The following is a 22,753-nucleotide window of genomic DNA, read 5'->3' as shown; positions in this document are numbered from 1 at the left end:
AACAGATTTTTTTTCAAGTGCACATAGAAAACCAAGACAGACAATATATTGAGCCATAAAACATGTCTCAACAAAGTTAATGGACTGAACACATACAGAAATATGTTCTTACTACAATAGAATTAAAATAGAAAACAATAACCAAAGGGTATGTGGAAAATTCTCAAATATTTGGAAACTGAACACCACATTTCTAAATAAACTATAGCTCACAGAAGAAAACAAAGAATAACTGGAAAATATTTTGAACTGAATGGAAAACAAAACAGCAAAACGTGTAGGATGCAGCCTGAGCAGTGTTCAGAGTGAATTTTTAGCTTTAAATGCCAAACAGGCAAAAAGAGTCTAAAATAAATGATTTAAGCTTTCACCTTAAGAATCTAGAGGAAAAAAATTAAATTCAAAGTAGACAGAATGAAGAAAACAGTAAAGGTAGAAGAAATCCACAAAATATGGAAAACAATATAGAAAATCACGCAAAACAAAAACTCATTCTTTCGAAGGAATAAATTTTAAAAAATAATAAACCTCTAGTCAAATGGATCCATAAAAAAGAAGATGTCAGTGACAAATAGGCTTAAAAAGGAGGCATCAATAGAAGATTCTATGAACATTAAAAAGGTAATAAGGCAGGGCTCAGTCAGTTAAGCATTCAACTTCAGCTCAGGTCATGATCTCCTAGTTTGTGAGTTCGAGCCCCACATCCAACTCTGTGCTGACAGCTCAGAGCCTGGAGCCTGCTTCAAATTCTGTGCCCCCCACCCCCGCCCCTTCCCCCACTCACATTCTGTCTCTCTCTCTCTCTTAAAAATAAACATTAAAAAAATTAAAAAGACAATAAGACAATACTGAGAACATCTTTATGTCAATAAATTCAACAACCTACATGGAATGTACAAATACCTCAAAAGACAGAAGTTATCAAAATGGGCTTAAAAAGAAATGAGCAGCACTCTAGCTATTAAAAAAATTGAATTCATAATTTTAAAACTTCCCATTAGGGGTGCCTAGGTGGCTCAGGTGGTTGAGAGCCCAACTCTTGATTCCAACTCAGGTCATGACCCAGAGTCACGGGATCAAGTCCCTCATCTAGCTCAACGCTGAACACAGACCCTGCTTAAGATTCTCTCTCATTCTCTCTGTCTCTCTGTCTCTCTCCTTCTGCCCCTCTTCCCCGCTTGCATGCACAGACGCACATGCTCTCTCTTGCTCCCTAAAAATCAATCAATCAATCTTCCCATTAAAAAAAAAAAACAAAACCCAGGTCCATATCACTTCTAACTGGTGAACTCTATCAAAATACTTAAGGAAGAAATGATACCAACTCCTTCAGAAATGACAGGGAATTCTTCTCAGCTCATTTTTGGAAGCAGCATTACCCTGATACTAAAATCAAGAGACATTATAAGTAAAAAACAAAATAAAATAAAAAAACAAAACAAAAAAATAACTACAGACTCAATACCCTTCATAAGCATAGATGCAAAGACCTTTAAACAAGACATTAGGCAAAGTGTACCCAGTAACACTATGTAAAAAGAGTAATATATATTATGGCCAAGCTTAAACATTTTAAAACAAATCAATGTGACTTACCACATTAAGAGAATAAAGGAAAAAAATACATTCATTTCAGGAGAATAAAGCAGTTGACAAAATTCAACACCCACGCATGATAAAAACTCTTGGATAAAAATTCCTGGCACACTAGGGGAAGAACGGAACTTTCTTAACCTGATAACGAGGTACAGGATAAGAAATCTACAGCTACCACACACTTTGTGGTAAAAGACTGCATGTTTAACTCTAAAGACTGAAAACAAAGCAAGGATGTCCACTATCACCACTTTTTTTTTTTTTTAAGTAGGCTCTACACCCAATACGAGGCTTGAACTCACAACCCCAAGATCAAGAGTTGCTTGCTCCACCAATGGAGCCAGCCAGGCACCCCATTTCTAATCAACACTGTACTGAAGTCCTAGACAGAATAATAAAGGAAAAGAAATAAAATGCATACAGATTAGAAAAGAAACAAGTCCATCTTTATCTGCAGACAACATGATCATGTACATAGGAGATCTAAGGAATCTTTATAAAATTTACAGTAGCATCAAAAATATAAAATACTTAAGACGATTTTATACCATTTCCAGCATTTTCAGTTACATTAAAGGGGGAAGTTCACATCAAATGTCTAGCACACCATTCCCAGCAATTGAAACTGGCTATTTCATCATTCCTTCTTGTTCTTTACCATAAGGTTACCCAGCCTTCACCCACCTTATTCATGAGACCTAGCTCTCTGAACAGCCTTTCACTGTTTACAGACATCCCCCTCCAAAAAAAAACAAAAAACAAAACAAAACAAAAACATTCTGAAAGGATAAATACACATTAAGAACAGAAAAATTGAAGATATTTGAAATAATATGCCTGAGTCAATTCTCCAACAGTTCCAAAAAAGGCTTAATTGAGAAATGATAGTTTTACTGAAATAAGTCTATAACCCCTCAACAGGTTTACTAAAAGAGCAAATAGCCTTTTCTTTTTTTAAGTTAACTTACAATAAATTTGACTTCTTGGTATGTAGTTCTATGAATTCTAACAGATTACATATAGTGTTGTGTAACCACCACCAAAATCAAGATACAATCCAGTTCCAACATCTCAAAAAACTCCACCGGGATATTCCTTTGTTGTCATACCCCACCCCAAATCTCAACTCCTGGCAATTGCCGATATGTTCTTCATCACTAGTTTCATATTTCCCAGAATGTCATATGGAATTATACAGTATATACTCTTCTGAGACTGGCTGCTTTCATTTAACATAATAGTTTTAAGACTCATCCAAGTGGCTTTCTGTTATGAAGAGTTCTTTCCTTGCCGTATAGTATTCAATTATATGAATATATCACAGTTTATCCCTTCAAACAACCCATGTGAGTTGTTTCCAGCTTTTGGCGATTACAAATAGAGCTGCTATAAACATTCACGTACAAAGCTTTTGTATGAACATATCTTTTTGCTTCTCTAAGAGTGAGACTGCTTGGCCATCTGGTAAGTATACGTTAAATTTATAAGAAATCACCAAATTATTTTCCAGATTGGCTATACCACTTTGCATTGCCACTAGAACGTGTGAGAGTGCCAACTGCTCTGTATGCCCACGGGCGCCTGGTGTGATGAGTGTAATAGATCTGTAGCAATACACCATCATGGTCTTAACTTGTGTATCTCTTAATGGCTGAAGCTGAGTATCTTTTCATGTCATCAGTTTGCTTTCTTTGGTGAATTGTCTTTTACCCATTTATTAATTGGGCTGTTTGTTTTCTTGCTGTTAAGTTTCGAGAGTTCTTACATTATACATTCTAGACACAAGTCCTTTGCCAGATAGATTTGCAAATATTTCCTCCCAGTCTGTAGTTTATCTTCCTATTTCTTAAAAGTCTTTTATATAGCAAAAAACTTTGAATTTTGATGAAGTCCTATCTATCAATTTTTTTCTTTTATGTACCATGCTTTTGGTATCACTTCTAAGAACAGCAGTCTTGGGACCACAACTCCTCTGGTCAAAGAGGAAGTCTTCCTCCTACAGAGTTTCAGGTGCTTGTGCTGCCAGGAGACCTCCTTCTTGCTCCTTGAACCTGAACTAGAAGACTCCTCCCAGAGCACTCTGTCTGCACTGAGGCTCATCTCCATGGTTCAAGTTCAAGCATGGAGGGGAACAGGGGGTGAAACCCCAAGGGAAAAATATGTAAATTCACTCCTGGTTCAGTGGTTTTTTTGAATTCTGATCTTTCCCCACAATCTATCTGTTAGAATTTACTTCTCAGAATCCTTAAACGGCTGCTACTTACATTCTGCTCAGTGCATTTGGTGAGATAGGCAGGGCCGAGTGCACTTACTCCGTCTTACCCAGAACCACAGCCACAGTTCTCTTTTCAATAGGTAGGTTCTGCTTTAGCTGGTGAATTCAGCCTCACTACCTGACACTCCTTACACACAAGCATACTCGCACCCAGCTAAAAAATAAACATATAGGTCGTGAGATTAAAACATAAATAAGAATATTACTTCAGGATTCTTTTCATCATATCACAGCAATTATAATTATATCCAATTGGAAGAAGACAAGCTGTGGAGGGAAGAGTGGAACTATGCTCAGAAGTATTAGAGTGTCAGTAAATAGCAGATGTAGGTTAAAATGGACACAGCAGTCAGTCTACTTTTTACATCAACATTAATTTTTTAATTACAAAATGATTCATATTCATTTTTAAAATCTAGCAATATAAAAGGGAGTAAAGGGTAAACAATCTGGACTATTTTCCCTCTAATCTTACAGCACCAGAGAAACTACTACTAGCAGTCGGTATATCCTTCCTCATTATGTATATAGCTAACGCTTGCACAGCTCAGGTTTAAACTACACAGGCCACTTACACACCGATTTTTTATATATATAAATACACCATAGTACTGAGATGTATTTTCTTTTCCTTATGATGTTCTTATTAACATTTTCTTTTCTCTATCTTACTTTATTCTAAGACTACAGTATATAATATATAGAACGTACAAAATATGTGTTAATCAACTATTTATCTTATCAGTAAGGCTTCCGGTCAAGAGCAAGCTATTAGTACTTGAGGTTTTAGGGAGTCAAAAGTTACACATGGATTTTTTTTACTGTGTGGAGGGGTCGGCACCTCTAAACCTAGTGCTATTCAGAGATGCAGACTGACTTCAGCCTTCGCCTCTATAAAGAACTCTACACCCTATACATTTCACAGCATTGATTTCCCAAAGTAGGACTGCTGGGTCAGAAAATATATGTTTAAACATAAATAGATACTAAGCAACTACTTTCCCCATTTCACTCTCTGAACAGCAAGTATGTAAGTGTTCTTTTTTCCCTACAAACCTCCCCAAAACTGAACATTATCAATCACTTTACAATTTCGCCAATCCGATAACTAAAAATAGCATCTTGTTTTTCGTTTGCAAGTCCCTCGTTGCTAATGAATCTGAGTGTGTTTGTTATGCTTATTGGCTTTCCTATTTTCTCTTTTGTGGACTGCCTTTTCGTAGTCTACTGTTCTTCTAGGAGATTGTATATCTTTCCCCATTTATACGTTAGGAAGATTAGCCTTTTGCGTATATAGATTTTTCAACGCAGAAATTTACTCAACCCACAGATACAAATTTGTTGCTTCTCTTAACGCCTTAAGGCATTAAGAACATCAGCTTCATTTTTCACGTAGAAAGTCGAGGAGGATTACACCTCTCAACATAAAGAATATCCACAATTAAGAGCATTTATTTCTTTCAGCAATTAATTACTATGTATTTATGGCATACAAAGCATCATGCTAGGGGCACAGCAGACATGGGTATCTATCGTCCAGGAGTGTAAGCCTAGCAGAGTCTAATAGAGGCAAACAGAGTCAAGTACTAATGGGAGGCAACATGTGATTAAGTGGCAAAAATGGGTGGTAATGACTAAAGAACAGGAGCTACCCTCTGTTCATGTCATCGTTTTTTGCCAAAAATCAGATCAGAGGAAACCTAAAAAATGATTATAGAAAGTCAAAGCCTGGTTTCAAAGTCGTGATCCCCAAAGTCAGGCAAGGCCAGTCAGGCCATTTATGCAGTGACCCACTGGGTGATGGGAGAACGCGTTAAGGCTTCTATTATAATGATTTTTACCTTTTTTTAAAAAAGGGGAAACACAAAAATTCACAAATCCGGTTCTTTAAGATTTACTAATTTTAGCACTGCCAGCCTGTTTTGAATTTTTGTATCAAGCAAGTCACTCTTTTACAGTCTACTTACAAAGTAATCAGGGGGCAGAGTAAAAGTTCTACCACCCAGAGGGGTTGACAGCGGGACCTTCAGCATCCCGCAGTACTATCAGGGTAAGTTCATTTTCAAGTTACTCCTCTGGAAATAAGCAAGTGGCTTAAATTGATTCCTGCAAAGAAGCCATGAAGTACGATAATAGTAACAGCATAAGTACAAGCAAACAAGAAAACAGCAGAGCTGATACTTTTATTCATAGTACCTTCAGTAGCACCTAAAGTAAAACCAAAGCCAATGTGGTCTGATCTAACAAAAAGCCAGCCTCCCTCCAAAAAAAAAAAAAAAAAAAAAAATCTAAATTAATCAAAAGGGCTACTTCGAAACAGGTTCATAATTATTATTTTTAGTTGAAAACCTTACCACAAGTATATATTGAGCTGTCAATCAATGAATATAATTTAGAAACATCTTCCCAAATCTTACAGTAACATGCCTTGTGAGGATACGGATTTGGCAATGGGCTCCTGTTCCCAGCCCTCATGTACATCAAACAGAGGGAAGCTGAACTTTTTAAGTGCCAGCTGACAACGTAACACAGAACTGTCCCATCAATTTGTAAGTTAGAGTGATCAATTCCCAACAAGTGATTAATAAACTGCAGTCAGTACCTGGATGATTTGGACTTTGCGGCGTAAAGTGCAGGCTTTGTGTATCATTCTATTAATCTCACAGTACATAATGTTTTATAAAAATGAAAATTGGGGATTCCGCTTTTCACATTAGGGTAGGGTTTTACTCTGGGGGTACATGCTCAAAACAGTTTTCCTGATAGGAGTGCATCCTCAAAGCAGCTTAGAGATCTCCTTTGCTTTGGATATCACACACCCCCAAAATTTAACAAGAGTTACAGGTGACAAAGGGAATGATCGGCTTTGGGGGAGCTCAAATTTGGAAGCCATCACATAAAAATATTTAAGGAAAACAACCATACATTCCCATCACCAAGACTGAAGCAAGATAATAAATCCTTCCTAGAAATTACTCTCTAGTTATATAAATAACTCCTTCCTAGAAATCACTCTCTAGTTATATATATATTTATATATAAAAAGCTTAAATATTCTCTAATTTCATTTTGACCATGTTGAAAGGTAAACCCCTTGAGAACAAAGCCAAAGTCTAAGATTTCGTATTGATGAATGATAGCGGCTAATCGTCTACCCTATTTTTGACATCAGTTTTTCCATTTGTAAAATGCAAAGAACAGGCCAATATAGCTATAAGGTTCCTTCCACGTCCATCCTGTACGGGTCTAAGAGGAGCTGTTACAACCGTCTTTACTGAAATGTGCACTGACAAAGACTTCACATAAACACCCTTTGCGGCAGTGAAGCTCTACTGCTACGTGGCTACACATCTATGGTGATTTTTACAACAAAGTCCCTAAATTCTTTGATATCTCTCCATCAAGAGGAGAGGGTCTGCGTCCCTCCCTCTCAAGTCTGAGCTCTGGGACTGCCTCACTAATAAAATGCCACAGAAGCGATGCCCCACCAGTTTGCTGGCCCGGAGCTTAGAAACGGGCAGCTTCCTCTCTCTGTCTCTTGAGATACTCATTCTTGGAACCTGGCCACCACGCGGGCAGACGCCCAGGCCCATATAGGTGTTCCTGCTGAAAGTCAACATCAACTGCCCGATATGTGAGTAAAGACACCACCAGATGATACCAACCTCGGCCACTAAGTATCCCACATTATGAGTCTTCCTCGCAGAGGCTCCAGACACAGGGGAACAGAAACAAACCATCTCTGCTATGCCCTGTCCAAATTCCGGACACACAGTGCATGAGCATGGCAAAGGGAGTTTTATACCACTATGTTTTAGGGTGCTTTGTTACACAGCAATAGAAAACTAGAACAATTTTAAGATATAAGGGATCATACATTTTCCACATGGAGATATCGTGAATCATATTATTTTTCTAAATAGTAAATAAGAACTATTAAAGTTACAGTGGGCATTAACTAAAAAGAAACCCAAGATCTAAAAAATCATATTCAAACCCTGAGGATCACTATCCTGCCAGATTATCAAAAAAAATAAAGAGAAAGCTAACAGATAACCATTAAAACTTCCCATGACATTAAGAGAAGTACCAGAGTTGTTTTCAAGTTCATTCACTGGACATTTGTTTACAGAGTACCCACCAGTGCCGGGCACTGTTCTAGAGGCTAGGCACACAGCAGTGAACGTGACAGATAAAAGTCACTGTCCTCACAGAACTTACATTCAGTGGAAGGAAAGAGACAAAGTATGTTAAATGGTATCAAACAGAAATATGAAACAAGAAAGGAGACTAGGGAACGTTGCTGGTAATACTGATGAAGAGGGGTTGCTGCAGTGAGGTGACATTTGCGTCAAAACCTTTAAGTGGTGGTTTTGTCGGTTAAGCGCCCGACTGGGTGGCTCAGGTCATGATCTCACGTTTCGTGGGTTCAAGCCCTGCATCGGGCTCTGCTGTGCTCTCTCTCTCTCAAAATAAATAATAAACTTTAAAAAAATGCAATACTCTTTATTAAAAAGAGAAAAAAGACAAAAAACCTTAAAGTGGTAGGGGAATAAGCCATGTGAGTATAATGAGGAAAGAGTACGCCAGACAGAGTGAAAAGAAAGTACAAAGGTCTTAAAACCCAGAGTGACAGCAGTTGATTAAGCAAGCAAGAAAGTAGTTAAAAAAAAAAAAAAAAAAAGAGCTCAGAGAGGAAACTAGGGGCCAAATGGCATCAGCAAATTCAAGCAAAAACCCAACAACACTGAAACTGGAACCAGTAGAACCAAATCCAACAAGAAGAGGAATGTTTCCCCCGTTTTTTGCTCACTGCTTTATCTCCAGCACCTATACCAGTGCCAGTGCCCGGCACATAGTAGAATGAATGAAGTCCTGGCTCTGTCGCTTAGCAGCTACTTGACTTTTAACAAATGACTCCGATTTTTTGAGCGCCAGTTCTAATCTTTAAAACTAGAGTAACAATCCCTCCCCAGAGGGTCACAGTGATCAAGCATGGGGGAATATTTTGCAAACTGTAGAGTGCCATGTACAGGTGAAATCTGTATTACTGTAAAATTATGATTATGATTATTATTATGGTATTATTAACAACAACAATTATTACTAACAATGACCACTCTACCATGTCCCATTAATTTCAGTCTCTAAATCATTCTTTTCCTCCATCTGTTGTGCAACCGGGGCAGGGCTATCTTCCCTTCAGCACGAGGGAGTGGACTTTAAGCACTTGAAGGCTTTTGTAAATGAGTGGCAATAATTAAGATAGGATAGGTACTCCTCTCAACTTTTCCTTGAGATTCTCTGAGAAATAAAATGAGGCATAGTTTCCAGGTGAAGATTCCACACCGGTTTGTAAAATCCAGTCGGCTTGCAAACTTTTTTCTTTTCTGTCAAAATGCAAGAACGCCTAACACGAGAAGAATAACTTAACACATTTCTCGACATGTTTTATTCTTTCTCTTAAACCTACAGCAGCCTGTTGAAAGGAGGACAGGAAGGAGGAAACATGAGAAACACTCTAAGGATTGGAAAGACATTGTTTTTCTTAGAGGCCAACTAATCCAGTCATCTCAAACTACCTGGATCCCTTTAAGGGCAGAAAATCTACACGTAACTCACTCCAACTGGAGACAGCTTCAGTTTTCTCATCAGTAAAAAGGAGATAATATCATGTTCTTCAAGAAGCTTCAATTCCAGAATAAACTAATGCATATAAAAGCATCTGGTACATGCTAAGCACTCACTAAATGTTGGCAGAATTTGGGTCTTCTTCATTTATTCAACATCAAGTGAACAGCTGAAGTATGGCAGGCAGCACTCTAGGCACTGGGAAAGGGCCGTAAGCAAAATTCTTGTTCTCCTGTAACTTCCCCCACTGGCCCGTTCTGTTCTTTGGAACTACATCTGGCTTTGGGCAGGATCTCCTCCACAACATAGCATCTTTTGAGGTTCTGCGGATCGCTATCAGGCACCTACCTCTCTTTCCACCCACATTTCCCCCAGCCTAAGCTAACAGCCTCAGTTCTTTGAAGGAGTCAGCAAGGATGTGGGAACAAAGGCTAAAACAGGGCTGGGTGGGGCGAAGGCAGGTGCCCAGGCAACTCCACGGAAAAAAAGAGATCAAGAGAACCGCACGGATTCCAGGCCAAGGTCAAGACGGGCTGGTCCAACTCAGGTGTGTCACCTGACACCTCTCCCAGGAACGGCCACACTCCCCTCCCAGTCCCCTGAGGTCGCTGCTGGGCAAGGGGGTACCGGCCCAGTGGGGGCGCCCTGGCCCCACCGTGTAGGCTGGAGAACCGGGAGGGCACTCGCCCGTTTGTCCTCGCCTTTTCTTTCCGGTCGCTTCGGAGAGAATTCCCAGCATCATTCTCGGCGTCTCCATGCTTCCTCCTCCCCGGCCCAGGCCCCTCCGCTCCCGGAGCCTCCTCTTAGGAGCCGCCTCACACCTACGCCCTTCCCTCTCCCCAAGGCAGCCGCCGTTCTCCCGGCCCCAAGAACGCCAGCGTCCGGCCGCACTCACCTGCGAGCCCGGCCCCTCCATGTCGCCACTGGCGGCCGCGACAGGGAAAAGCGGCGGCAGCAGCTGGCGGGCCAGCCCCCTCGAGCCACCTTTACTCCCACTTCCTGCTTGCGGCCCCGCCTCCGCCGCGGCCGCCGTCGTGCCTTGTGCTGCCAATGGCCCTCGGGAGAGCCAATCCCTGCCCTTCCTTAAGTAGGGGGCGGGACTCTTCCGCCGCCGGGTAAGCTAGTGGGGAACCGCGAGTCGAAGGCCCCGCCCCCGTCCCGCCCCCGCCGTGTGCTTCCAGCCCGAGGCCGAGGCTATGCAATGCGCGCCATGGTAGGCGTCCACCTGTCCTTCACGCCTCATCCTGCCCCCCGACGCACGCCCAGGATCAGGCTGTTACTCCAAAGCCGACCCACCATCTACTGAGAGCAAATGCAGACTTGGCTACTCAATAGCTAGATAGCCTTGTGAGAGCGTCTTATTTTACCTCATCTCCTCGTTTGTAAAATGGGGGAAAGTAAGGGTACCTACTTGACAGGTTGTCAGAGGACTAAATGAGAGAAAACTGCAAAGCCCCTTAGCCAATGCCTGACATATAATAAGGAATTAGTAAATGTTAACTATTAAAACATTCGCCACTCTCCACTTTTTGACCTTGAGTAAGTCACTGCCACCATCTGGGCCTCTGAGTTTTTTTCATACAAGACAGAAAATATGTGAGTTTCACTGATCAGACTAGGGAAAGATTGGGCAAGAGCCCTCCACCTCCGACCCCGCATTCTCCACGCCCTTTTGTGGACTGCATTGAAGAAGCTGGCATCTAAACTCTGTTCAGCTTGAAGGACAGCTATGAAGCTAGGATAAGGCTTGACCCCAACCCTTGGGTAGCTCTGCTGGGGCAATGGGGTTCTCTTACCTCAGACCCCAGAAAACACTGGAGTCTTCTAGCCCAGCACTTAACACAGCCTTTGAAATTATTCTTTAATGTGTCTGTTGCCAAACTGAACCAGATTAATGGCTTTACAAGTTAAACTGGAAAGGAACTGAAAATATTATTCTGTAAAAATAGTTTTAATGATAAAATAAGTGTCTAGAAACCCAACAAAGTGATGGGGTTTCCCATAATAAACACTATAACACAATATAATTGTAAAAAAAAACCTTAATCATCATCATTATTATTATTATGCCCCTGCCTATTAGACATACTAGCCCTGAGTTTCCCCAAAGCCCAAACTCTTTGAGCCGTAAACAAATCAGACAAAAATCTTGTTCTCTTGGAATGCTCTCCTGTTATCTCCTGTAATGTCCCCCACTGGCCTGTTCTGTTCTCTGGAACTACGATCTGTCTACATTACAGAGTAATGTCTTTTGAGATTTTGCAGATGGCTATCACATATCTCTCTTTCCATTCACCTTTCCCCAGCCTAGATTAACAACCTCAATTTTTTTGAAGGAGTAAGCAAGGATTTGGTAACAAGAGCTAACACAGGGCCAGATAGGGGCAAAAGTGAATGTCCAGGCACCCATCTCTGAACTCCTAGTGCCCAGCACAGCACGGGGATGTGGAAAATGGTTAGTATGATTTTACTGAGTGGATGGACAGAATGATTGGTGTGTCATCAACTTCTATGATACAAGAAAGGACAAATAGAAGTGTAAGAAACTTCCTGTGAGAGCCAGAGCAGTGACCAATTGATTTGGACAGGCTAGGATGAGACATCGGGAAAGGCTTCATGGAGGAGAAAGTCTTCAGGTTGTGGTTGTTTTGCTTAGCTAATAAGAGCAGTGTTTATTGATCACTTACTATGTACTGGCACCCATGGCAGTGTTTTTGTATATATTATGTCTAATCCATGAAAGGAGTGTCAGTTTCCCCATCTCCCAAAAGAGAAAACTGAAGTTCTGACTATCTAAACCCCAAGTCACACAGCTGGTAAGTGGTCAAGAGAGGACTTAAACCCAGGTCTCTTACTGCAAAGGGCTTCAACTGAAGTGGTTTGGTTGTTTCACTTTCAAGGACTGAATTAGAAGCTGTTTTTGAACTTTTGGGATGTTTGAAATCTGTTATTTCAGGGCTTCTGCATTGGTATCCTCACACATGGGAAGATTCTGGAACAAATAAATCCTAACACCCTACTCTTTAGCAAGACACCAACTCCCCTCTGCTCGTTTGTTTTATGCCTCCTTTGAACCACTTCAGATTGGGGTAAGTATGGTCACAACTGAGGGCTATATAAAAGCAAACCCAGTGAGGCCCGAAGTGCCACCATTACCTCACATGTTTGAAAACTCCTTTGGTGTGTAGGCAACTGTAGAACAGCATGAAGGTCAGAGCAGGCCCTGGAGTGGCCAAAAGCCACTGAGTGGCTGGCTGCTCTTGGGCGAGTTGCTCAATCTCTTGGTGCTTCAGTTTCCTCAGCTGTAAAAATCGGACAATCAAAGTACTTCCCAGGAGCGTCGAGAGAATTAGATAAACCCATGTATGTAAAGTACTTAGAAGAGTGCCTGGTACATGATAAGCATTATATATGGGTTAGCTGTTAACATCATCATTCTCGCCCTCATCGGGAGCAGGTGTTGGGGATCACCAATGGACCAGCCAGGTGGGGCCGTACAGAGCACTTGAGAGAGAGATTCAGCAGACCTGGCTTCTCAACCTAACTTTGCCATCACTTAGTGTGCCTATTAGTTCGCTTAGGGCTGCCATACCCAAGTACCACACACTGAGGGGCTTAAACAACAGAAGTTTATTTTCTCACAATTCTAGAGGGCAGCAGATCACAGTGTTATACTTACAGAGTTGTTTCTTCTGAGGCCTCTTTCCTTGGCTTATAGATAACCATCTTCCCCCTGTGTCTTCACAAGGTTCTTCCCTCTGTAGGTACCTGTGTCCTAATCCCCTCTTATAAGAACACTAGTCATATAGATTAAGGCCCACCCATATGTCTGCATTTTTAACTTACTTGCCTCTTTAAAGACCCTCCTTCCAAATACTGTCACATTTAGAGAGAGGTACTAGGTGTTAAGACTTCAACATTTGAATGGGGGGGAGGACAAAATTCAGCCCATAACACTATGTGACCCCAGACAAACCATTTTCTCTCTCTGTGACAGTTTCCCCATTTGTAAAATGGGGCTGAGAACAGCTGAAGGAAGCACGGAATTCAATGGTCCCTCTCAGTTTTGATCATATAATTTCTCTAGCTGAGACTAAGCTCTACCTCTCTGATAGCCATAGCACTTTTTGGATCTCTTTTAGATGATACTATTTCCCTCATTCTGCAGCTATATATTGAGCTCCTACTGTATGCCAAGCACCATTCAATACCGAGGAAGACAAAAAAAAAAAAAAAAAAGTCCATGTTTGCCTGAGGCTTATTGTTTAGTAGCAAGAGATAAACTTAAAAAAAATTTTTTTAATGTTTATTTTTTCAGAGAGAGAGAGAGCATGAGCGGGGGGGGGGGGGGCAGAGAAAGAGGGAGACACAGCATCCAAAGCAGGCTCTAGGCTCTGAACTGTCAGCACAGAGTCCAACATGGGGCTCAAACTCACGAACTGTGAGATCATGACCTGAGCCGAAGTTGGACACTTAACCAACTGAGCCACCCAGGTGTCCCAACAAGAGACAGACCTTAATCAAATGGGCTCCTAGATACTGACGTCTTCGATGAGCCTTGCGGTTCTTGGGTAGATGCTCTTCCCTCCACCGGGCACGGACTCTTGGCACACACCTCACCATGTTCTGCTCAAGGTGGGCACACAGTAAAGCCTAAAAAGAACAAATGAACAAATGAACGACTACAGCGAAAGTAAGGGTTGACAAAAGGAAATCAAAAGTGGTTCAGCTCCATAAATCACTCTCAGAAGGGCTGATTTCACAGTGTTTAACAATTCTTGGCTTTGGAGAAAAATTCTACAATAGGGTTTGCCAATCCCTGCAGTCACACTATGGGTGGCAACTGATTTCATCCTGACTGAACTTGATTCTGGCCTCACTTCTTCCACGGCCTTGGAAAGGAACAGAGTGTTTTTTGTAACAGGGCCTTGTGTTTGTAATTATGTCAAAGGCACCTGAATGACCCTCTGTAATGTCAGAAAGCTCTATACATCTGTCAGCACAGAGCTTTTTATAGACACAGGTTAGAAAACCCCAATGCTCTCTGGTATCAAGCCAGCAAGCTGGGGTGGGGATGAGTGCTTGTCGGGAACATTTGGGATACAAACGTGTTGAGCTCCTACTGTGTGCCAGGTACAGGCTAAAACATATGAGTACAGTGGTAAACAGCAGAGTCTCTGTTCTTCTGAAGATCAAGTCTCCAGGAGAGGCCAAATACTGATAGAAATAGATTTTTTTTTTAAGAAAAGAAGTAGAGACAATGATAAGTGCTAACAAGAGACCCACATTCGCCTGGGAGATAGGGCAAAAAGGCCTTTCCATAAATGCATAAAACTAGCCCAAAAGGACTTTTTCAACTTCCTCTATTTATAGTTGGGGAAACTAGGTTTGGGGAGGGAAGTGACTTGTCTAAGACCATTTCTACAAGTTAGTGGAGAAGATAGGATTATCTTCACAGCTCTTCTGGCTGTGCTCTAAGGCTATCTCACCAACCATCAAATAGCCTCAGTTTCTAACTGTAACCAGCCTCCCAGATTCTCAGGGCTGGGGGTTGTGGGATGGGACAGGGATTGCTTACAAGTCTTGCTCCGTCTCTTGTCTTCTATGTATGAAAAGGTTCATAGTTAAAAAGTGAAAGTGACTCTTTCCCTTCATTTTATATACAAGTCGCCAAAATCTGGTAATGAGATAGTCTAAGTTAATGTGGTCTGAATTAGGAGACTGTGGTGTATGGCTTATATTTTACTTGCCAAATTAGCCAGATTCATGAGGGTGTAGGTGTGTGTGTGTGTCTGTGTGTCTGTGTGTGTGTGTGTGTGAGAGAGAGAGAGAGAGAGAAAGAGAGAGAGAGAGAGAGAGAGAGAGGAGGTAAAGTAGGAAGTATTCCTACTATTTTTTTGTTGGTTGTTATTTTGAATCTTAGTCACCTACTTGCAGTCACATATTTAAATATCTATGCATATGGAAATTTTTCTGGATGTGTCCAAAGTGTGCCGGCAACACTCAGGATTGGGCAATAAATGGACCTTGTCTTTAATACACGTGTGGCAAGATTTGCCTCTCTACTTTCTCTCTCCATGTATCATAGCTCTGTATTTATTGGTTTAATACCCACTCCCCGCTTGTCTCCGTGCTCCCAGAGAACAATTAAATATCACTTCCTGGGGAAGGCCTGGATTCCCAAATCAGGCTAGGACTCCCTTGCTAAATGCTCTCATAGCACCCGTAGCTCTTCTAACAGCACCCATGGAACATTATTGAACGTTTTGAACATCTCTCTTTTCTGCACATCATGAGCAGTTCTGTGAGCATAGAACCTGGCCCTGACTCAGACATGGATGCATTCCCAACACACAGTACCTGGTCCATGGGAACTCAGCTCAATACTCCATTGTTGAATGAACAAACAATACCATATTATTAATTTTTATTTATGTCCCTGGCACCTAGTGCATTTTCCAACTCAGGCTAAGTGCTCAAAAGTGACTCGAGTTGAAGAATCCCACCTATGGCTTTATACAGTTTGCAAAACACTTTTGCTTTTACTTAGACTGAGATATAACATCGCTGTGATATAAGCAGAGTGGAGATTAGCACTCCACTTTACAGACTGTCACTCAGGAAGTTTAAGCAATTGCCCCAGGGTGTCAGGCTAGAGACTGTAGAAAAGCCCAGGCCCAGAACTTCGGGTAACAGGGGCAGGGCTGTCTCCAGTGGGCAAGGCTGTGGCCTTGCAATACAGTCACTGACAAGAATTAAATCTTGTCAGTAGGAACAATCAGGACCTTTCAAAACTTCATACAGGTATTTTTTTCAAAAGTATTTTCAGGGGCGCCTGGGTGGCTTAGTCGGTTAAGCGTCCGACTTTCGCTTAGGTCATGATCTTGCGGTTCGTGGGTTCGAGCCCCACGTCGGGCTCTGTGCTGACTGCCAGCTCAGAGCCTGGAGCCTGTTTCAGTCTGTGACTCCCTCTCTCTCTGACCCTCCCCTGCTCATGCTGTCTCTCTCTCTCTCCTAGAAATAAATAAAAAAACATTGAAAAAAAAGTATTTTCAAACTTCCCACCTACTTGGAGGAATCAAGTCAGGACATGAGTTTTAGAGGCTCAATTTTTGCATACTCTTAGCAAGAGACCTTACCACTTTGAGCCTGCATGCTCTTGTCTATAAAATGGGAGTAGTGAGAGCTTACTTCATAGAGTCATTGTCTGGATTAAACGAAAGAATGTATGTAACGTACATACAGTAAGTGCTCTGTAAATGTTGGCCATTACTAGATGCTAAGACAACAGAGAAATGCTGAGCTCTTAGGGAAAACTCAGCCTTAACATTGATCATGGTCCCACTCTGAAATATGCACAACTTCATAGGAAATATAATGGCCACAGTTCTACTCGTCAAAATTTATTCCTTGTTTCATCAAGGACATTGGTTTGTGACATTTTATAGGAGTAACTGTCCTCTTTCCACCACCTCCCTGCCCTACACACTCAACTATTTGTGTTGAAGAGAAGAGCTGCATTCCCGGCAGCTCTGCCTTCACTAGGGGACAAGAAACTGGTTAAATCTGCTGTTAGCTGCTGCCCAGTGGGATCCAATTATAGCGACGGTGGTGTCCATGGTAACCGGCCAAGCTGGCCTGCTGTGGTGCAAGTTGTTCAAGAATATAGAAGGGACCATGGAAGGCCTAATTGGTTAACTGTCATCTCAGTTTCTGAATGAAAGAACTTCACACTGCGCTTTGGATAAATGGTGAATCCAGACGAAATCTGGATTTCCTAAGCTGAAGGCACTGAGGTAGTTCCCAAAGCCACTGACTTCCCGATGAATCTGACTGCTGGAGGTGCGGGTTATCAACAAGGGCAATGGGTGAGATGGCAGGAGGGGCAGGACACTGAATAAAATGATTACATGAAATGCTGCCATTCCCTCGAAGCTTCTGTGGCTCCCTATTGCCTGCGGCAAAATCCTTTGTGGAACTGGAGTTGAGCACTGAGGCACCCTCAAGAACCAAGGTAGCCATGGTCACTAGTTTCTCTCTCTTGTCCCTGCACCTCTGGACATCTGTCCTGCTCTCACTTGTATAGTGGGGCCCTCTCTGTACTCGCAATTCCTGCTTTCCCACAACTTCTACTAATATGTGACACTGACTCCAGCTCTGACTCTATAAGATCTTACAGGCCCAGAATCTGCTACCTGCTTGTCACTGACCAGGAAGAGCTCTCAAGGCTGGAATATACTCCAGGGGAAGGGTGGAGAGAGGGTGAACCCATCAGAAAGGAGAATCAAGACTGGAGACTTCCATACAGGACACTAGAGGCCAGGACTCCAGCTGTGATCAGAGCTGGGTCACAGATGCACAAAAATCCTGAAGCAAGAGCCCTGCCTGTCCCTCGCTCAGCTTCCTCCTCCATCAATCGTGCCTCTGAGCAGCCTGTGAAGGAGATGCGTGGGGCAGTGCAAGGAGCCGGGCTAGGAGTCGGAGGGCCAGCTTTCAAGTCTTTACATGGCTAGTTATTGACGAGATATTGAACCTCTATAGGTCTTAGTGTTCTCCCCTGCAGATGGAACTTTGGCCACAGCACACCTGAGTAGCACTTAGAAGTATCTGCCATGGAAATATCTGCATAGTTTGCCATATATCACAAGCAAGAAAGAAAGGGGTCTTGGGTTTCAAGGCCAAGTTAGTTTGATCCCAGTCCCAAACATGGGACGATGGACACTTAAAGGTGATTCTGTTCGTGGTGAAGGACAAACTGGACTCCTGCCTCAGGAAGGGAGAAATAGTACCACGTCATTAGTGCACAGCTTGGGTAATGGACTCAGGGGCAGAGGGCAGAGGGAGACAGAAGGAAGCTCATGACATGCCTTCCAGACAAGACAAACTAGACACTCCCACCCTGCCTTCTCACCAGCTCCCCACCCCCTGCCTCCTCTGCCCATCTCAGCCCCATCTGGTCCTTTTCTTGGCCAATTCACACAGAGTCTGAAGCAGAATACTAAAGTCAGTAAATTTTTTTCAAACAAGCAGTATAGTCTTAACTGGATAGGCATGGAGTATTTCTTGAATGATAAAATGAAATTTAACAGTCTAGAGAAGTCTGAGGCAGCCTAAAATGCTCAGAGTTGCATAAAAGTTTGCAAAATGTCCCCGTGGTGTATCTATATTATCAATACATGGTTTCAGTTTTGTGGGTGTTTTTTTTTTTTAACAACCAATGTGTTATCTTGACTTATTTGGTTTTTAAATCAATTTACCATCTGGAGTTGACCCAGAATCGTGGGTGAGACTTGCAAGAATTGTAACTTCAGGAAATGGGGTGAGCAGAAAGCAGGAGAGGTTTCATAGTTGCTGGATCTTTAACTGTTCTGAATTCGGGTTTTGTCACTCTCCCACATCCCTCAAAAGGTGCCTCATCACCATCTCCTTGAACACCCACTCTACCTTCTACCATTTTGGTTATACTGAGCGGAACTTAACCTTACTATAACTTACATAGTTGGTACTCTTTCTGACTCTTGGGGCACAAAAATTCCAATGAATTCTCTCTCCTACCTCATAGGCCACTGGATATTTGAATGAATAATGACACCCCCATGTGTATTGACCTCTTGCTTAAACACCCCCAGTTCTTTCAACCATTCCTCCGTTGGTGTGAAGACACAGTAGGAGAAATGCTGCTATTTGGGGAGCCAGACTTAGGTAGTTTTATGTCCTGACTCTTTCAAAGTAGCTACGGACTTGGGCCAAGTCACACAATATTTCTGGGACACTACCAGTATTTGGTAAGGTTTGAAGAAGACTAAATGAGAGAGTGTGTGTCTTGAACATCTGGTGTGATGTCTGCCTCACGGTGGGTGCTTTGTATGATGGTACATGCCATGGCTGTCATGGCACCAAGGAAAAGTTGCTCGCAATCACTTCTCCTTCAGGAGGATTTTACGTTAAAAAGGAATGGAACTCAGATGTTTAGCAGTCGAAAGAAAACAAGGGCTGATATGGCCTGGCCAAGGAAGCTGGGAAGACCAGACTTTGGATCAAAAAGGACAGAACAGAACCGTCACAGGAGGCCACAGAAGATTCTGTAACATAACGATGGTAATACCTTCTTCGCAGTGGCTGGCATCGTAAGGAACGAATTAGATCATGTATGTGAATGTGGTTTGTAGAGCCAATGCTCCCCTGTGCTCCTAGAATACTTGTGCTTCACCTCATCATAGGATAATAATTTGTCAATATGTCTATTTCCCCCTAAAGATTGTAGCGGTATCATAGTGGGGAAATGTTGGGGGTTTTTTTCTGCCCACTTCCCTCTTTCACTGGGGAAGCGCCTCCCCCTCACTCCAAGTGGCTCAGATGAGACAGTCAATGTTAGTATCCTGCCAGCTGTGAGCTACAGGCCTGAGCTCGTGAGTCTAACCAGTCAGGGTGCTCCAGCCCTTCACCCAGAGAGATTGGTCCAAGGCATGGAAGAGCCTGTGGCCCAACCAGAATCCTTCCATGCAATTTGATTTTGGATGCTGGAAAGGGTGTTTCTTTCTTTTGAATTACGAGCCATAAGAACATTAGTTTGGCAATACAATTTATTCACTCAACCAGTATTTATTGATGATCAAAATATCAGTCAGAGTTGAGAGGATCCGGTCATGGGACATACACCTTTCTGGATATTTTATTTTATTATTTTTTTCCTCTGGATTATTTTAAACAGAAGGAATTTAATATAATAAAGTGACTTTATAGTGTTGGAAAGGCTGAGGAGGCAAAAGATGGACTTTGAGTGAACCCAGGGCTTAGTGATGCTGGAAGAAATTGCCATCCCTAAGAATGTGAGAATGGCAGGGGAGAGGTGGTATTACCAGAGTCCAGAACCTGGGAGGGGTGAGGTGGGCTGGTGCCCTGATCCACAGAGGTTTCTACAGTGGGAGCCCACTGCAGGCCAGTGCCAGGACCATGTTGGAGAGCTACTCAGGCTCTGAGGGAGAAGCTTCACATGCAGGTACTTAGAAGGTCAAAAGTTAGCGATTGCTCTCCATGCCTGCTAGGGAGATGCTAACGCAAGCCCATAGCAGGAAGAGAGACCCCTGCCTCCTCCTGTCTGCCAATCCCCCATCCTTGCCTAACTGATAAAGCCTATCTGAAAGCCTCTTGGCGAGAAAGTCTGGAAAACGCAGATCCTTACAGGATCCAAGCCTCCCTAAAATACATAGCAGAATAAAGCAGAGTAGAAACGGAGGCTGAGAGCAAGCAGGCAAAAGACCAGCCAATGGGCTGTGCGCTAAGCCTTGTTCTAGGGACCGGGGTTATAGCAGGAAGCAAGACAGAAAAAAACCCTACTCCCTAGGAACTTACTTCTAGAAGGGAAGGATAGACAATATAAAAGCAAGCCTAAAACAAACAAGGTAGTGTGGCAGGACACAAAGCATCAGTTGGTCATTGTTCAGGTTCCCTGGAAGCTGACTATAAGATGAGGATTAACTCAGTATAAGCTGAATGTAAGATGAGGTTCTCAGAAACACCTTTTAAGGTGAGGAGACATGATACTTAATTTCATGTGTCACCTTGGCTAGAGAGTGGTGGCCAGATTTTTTTTTTTTTTGTCAAACACTAGTCTAGATGTTGCTATAAAGGTATATGTTCAGATGTGATTAACATTTACAATCAGTTGAGTTCAAGTAAAGCAGATGATCCTATATAGCGTGGGTGGGCCTCGTCTAATCAGTTGAAGCTTTTAGGAGCAAAGACAAAGCTTTCCTGAAGAAGGATATTCTGCCTCTAGAGCGCAACATAGAAATTCTAACCCTCAGACACAAGACTGCAACCTCTACTCTTACCTGAATCTCCATCTTGCTCACTCGGCCTGCAGATTTCAGAGTGAGAGCTCTGTCCGTCACATACAAGCCAATGCCTTAAAATCTTTACTCCTCTCTTTCTGGGTTTTGTTTCTCTGAAGAACTCCGACTCATATGGCAGGGGAGAGGAAGAGAAGCAGAGCAAGGATATGATTTTGGCAAAGTCCAGTCTCCTCCTGATGTCGTGGGGAGCTCTGGATGCACCACAGAGGTCGCCCTGCCTCAAGACAAAGGAGTTAGGCTTTGTACCTCTGCAGCGGTCAGTCCCCAGGCAGCCCTTCAGAGAAGGTTGTGGGTGCGAGTTACACACATACTTCAACTCTTGGGGATTTCCTTTCTCTATTTGTTAAGGTTCTGGTATTTTAATTCCAGAGGGTAACAGAGACTCATCCATTGACAAACTAAAAGGATTTCTTTATTCTTTTTTTTATTTTTTTATTTTTTATTTTTTTACTTTGTACAAATAGTTTATTGTCAAGTTGGTTTCCATATAACACCCAGTGCTCATCCCCACAAGTGGCCTCCTCCATGCCCATCTCCCTCCTCCCCCCACCGACACCCATCAGTCCTCAGTTTGTTCTCAGCATTCAAGAGTCTCTCATGGTTTGCCTCTCTCCCTCTCCTCACTATTTACCCCCTTCTTTAATTAGGAAACTACTTGTGGGACATGTGGAACATAGGGCTTGAGTTGAGGACTTAGGAGGTCTGGTTTCAGGCTCCAGGTTGGCTGACTCCCTGTGCGATCTTTTAAAAAAAAAAAAGGCGGGGGGGAGTGCTTTGAACTTTACCTCCTGGATATATCAGAGAGCTAGCCAGGACAGTAAAAAGTTCTACTCAACCCCGTTTCCCTTCTTACAGCCTCCATATCTCTACTCTTTGCCCACTACCAGGTAAGTAGCCCTTCTGGAAGCTTCCCTGATCTCTCCAGGAGGCCAGCTCAAGTGAGGTTCCTTTAGGGTTTCTGTGTATAAAGATGGCCTGATTGGAGGCTTTGTTAGGCCAGAGGAGATCTGGCTTGACTAAAGGGCTCCTGAAAGTTCTGTTCTTTCCCAGCCATTCTGGAGCCCCAACACAATTTGAGCCTTATTTCTGAAAAGTCACTGGCATAGGCCCTAGTGAACCAGATCAGCACACTCTAGGTGGTATTTTTTTCTTGCCCAGTCAAATAAAAAGTGGCCAGTTTCTTCATCGCACCCAATGAATTCCTGTTACAGATTAACCTGATTCTGTAGGTGTGTGAGGAAGGCTGGAGACGAGGCCCACATTGGCTTTCACAAGGCAAGCAGTGTGGGTGCCCTGGACACTAGGGAAGGGCATAGGCCCAGGAGTAAGGTTTCTACCACACATTAACTCACTATAGACCACTGAACTCAGGTTCTCCAAGCCTCAGGCTCCTTAT

General features: G+C 42.6%; 2 protein-coding genes across 4 annotated transcripts in view; one reads left to right on the top strand and one right to left on the bottom strand.

Annotated features, from left to right (window-relative positions):
* Window positions 1-10,481, bottom strand: part of ZDHHC13 (zinc finger DHHC-type palmitoyltransferase 13) — a 50,106-nt gene extending 39,625 nt beyond the window's left edge. For all 3 annotated transcript variants that reach the window (XM_039236722.1, XM_039236723.1, XM_039236724.1), the window contains exon 1: window positions 10,398-10,481. In XM_039236722.1, coding sequence (XP_039092653.1) covers window positions 10,398-10,418 — 21 coding nt within the window. In that variant the 5' untranslated portion in view covers window positions 10,419-10,481. The remainder of the gene's footprint in view (window positions 1-10,397) is intronic.
* The window catches only part of MRGPRX2 (MAS related GPR family member X2), a 49,641-nt gene continuing 37,304 nt past the window's right edge, over window positions 10,417-22,753 (top strand). Inside the window, 3 exon segments of the mRNA XM_039236744.1 lie at window positions 10,417-10,543; window positions 10,594-10,715; window positions 17,011-17,115. Coding sequence (XP_039092675.1) covers window positions 10,417-10,543; window positions 10,594-10,715; window positions 17,011-17,115 — 354 coding nt within the window.

Source organism: Hyaena hyaena, unplaced genomic scaffold (assembly GCF_003009895.1).
Source record: "Hyaena hyaena isolate Hyena2069 unplaced genomic scaffold, ASM300989v1 scaffold_116, whole genome shotgun sequence".
Taxonomy (NCBI): Eukaryota; Metazoa; Chordata; class Mammalia; order Carnivora; family Hyaenidae; genus Hyaena; species Hyaena hyaena.
Note: the sequence above shows the minus strand (reverse complement) of the source record. Positions and strands in the feature narration are given on the sequence as shown.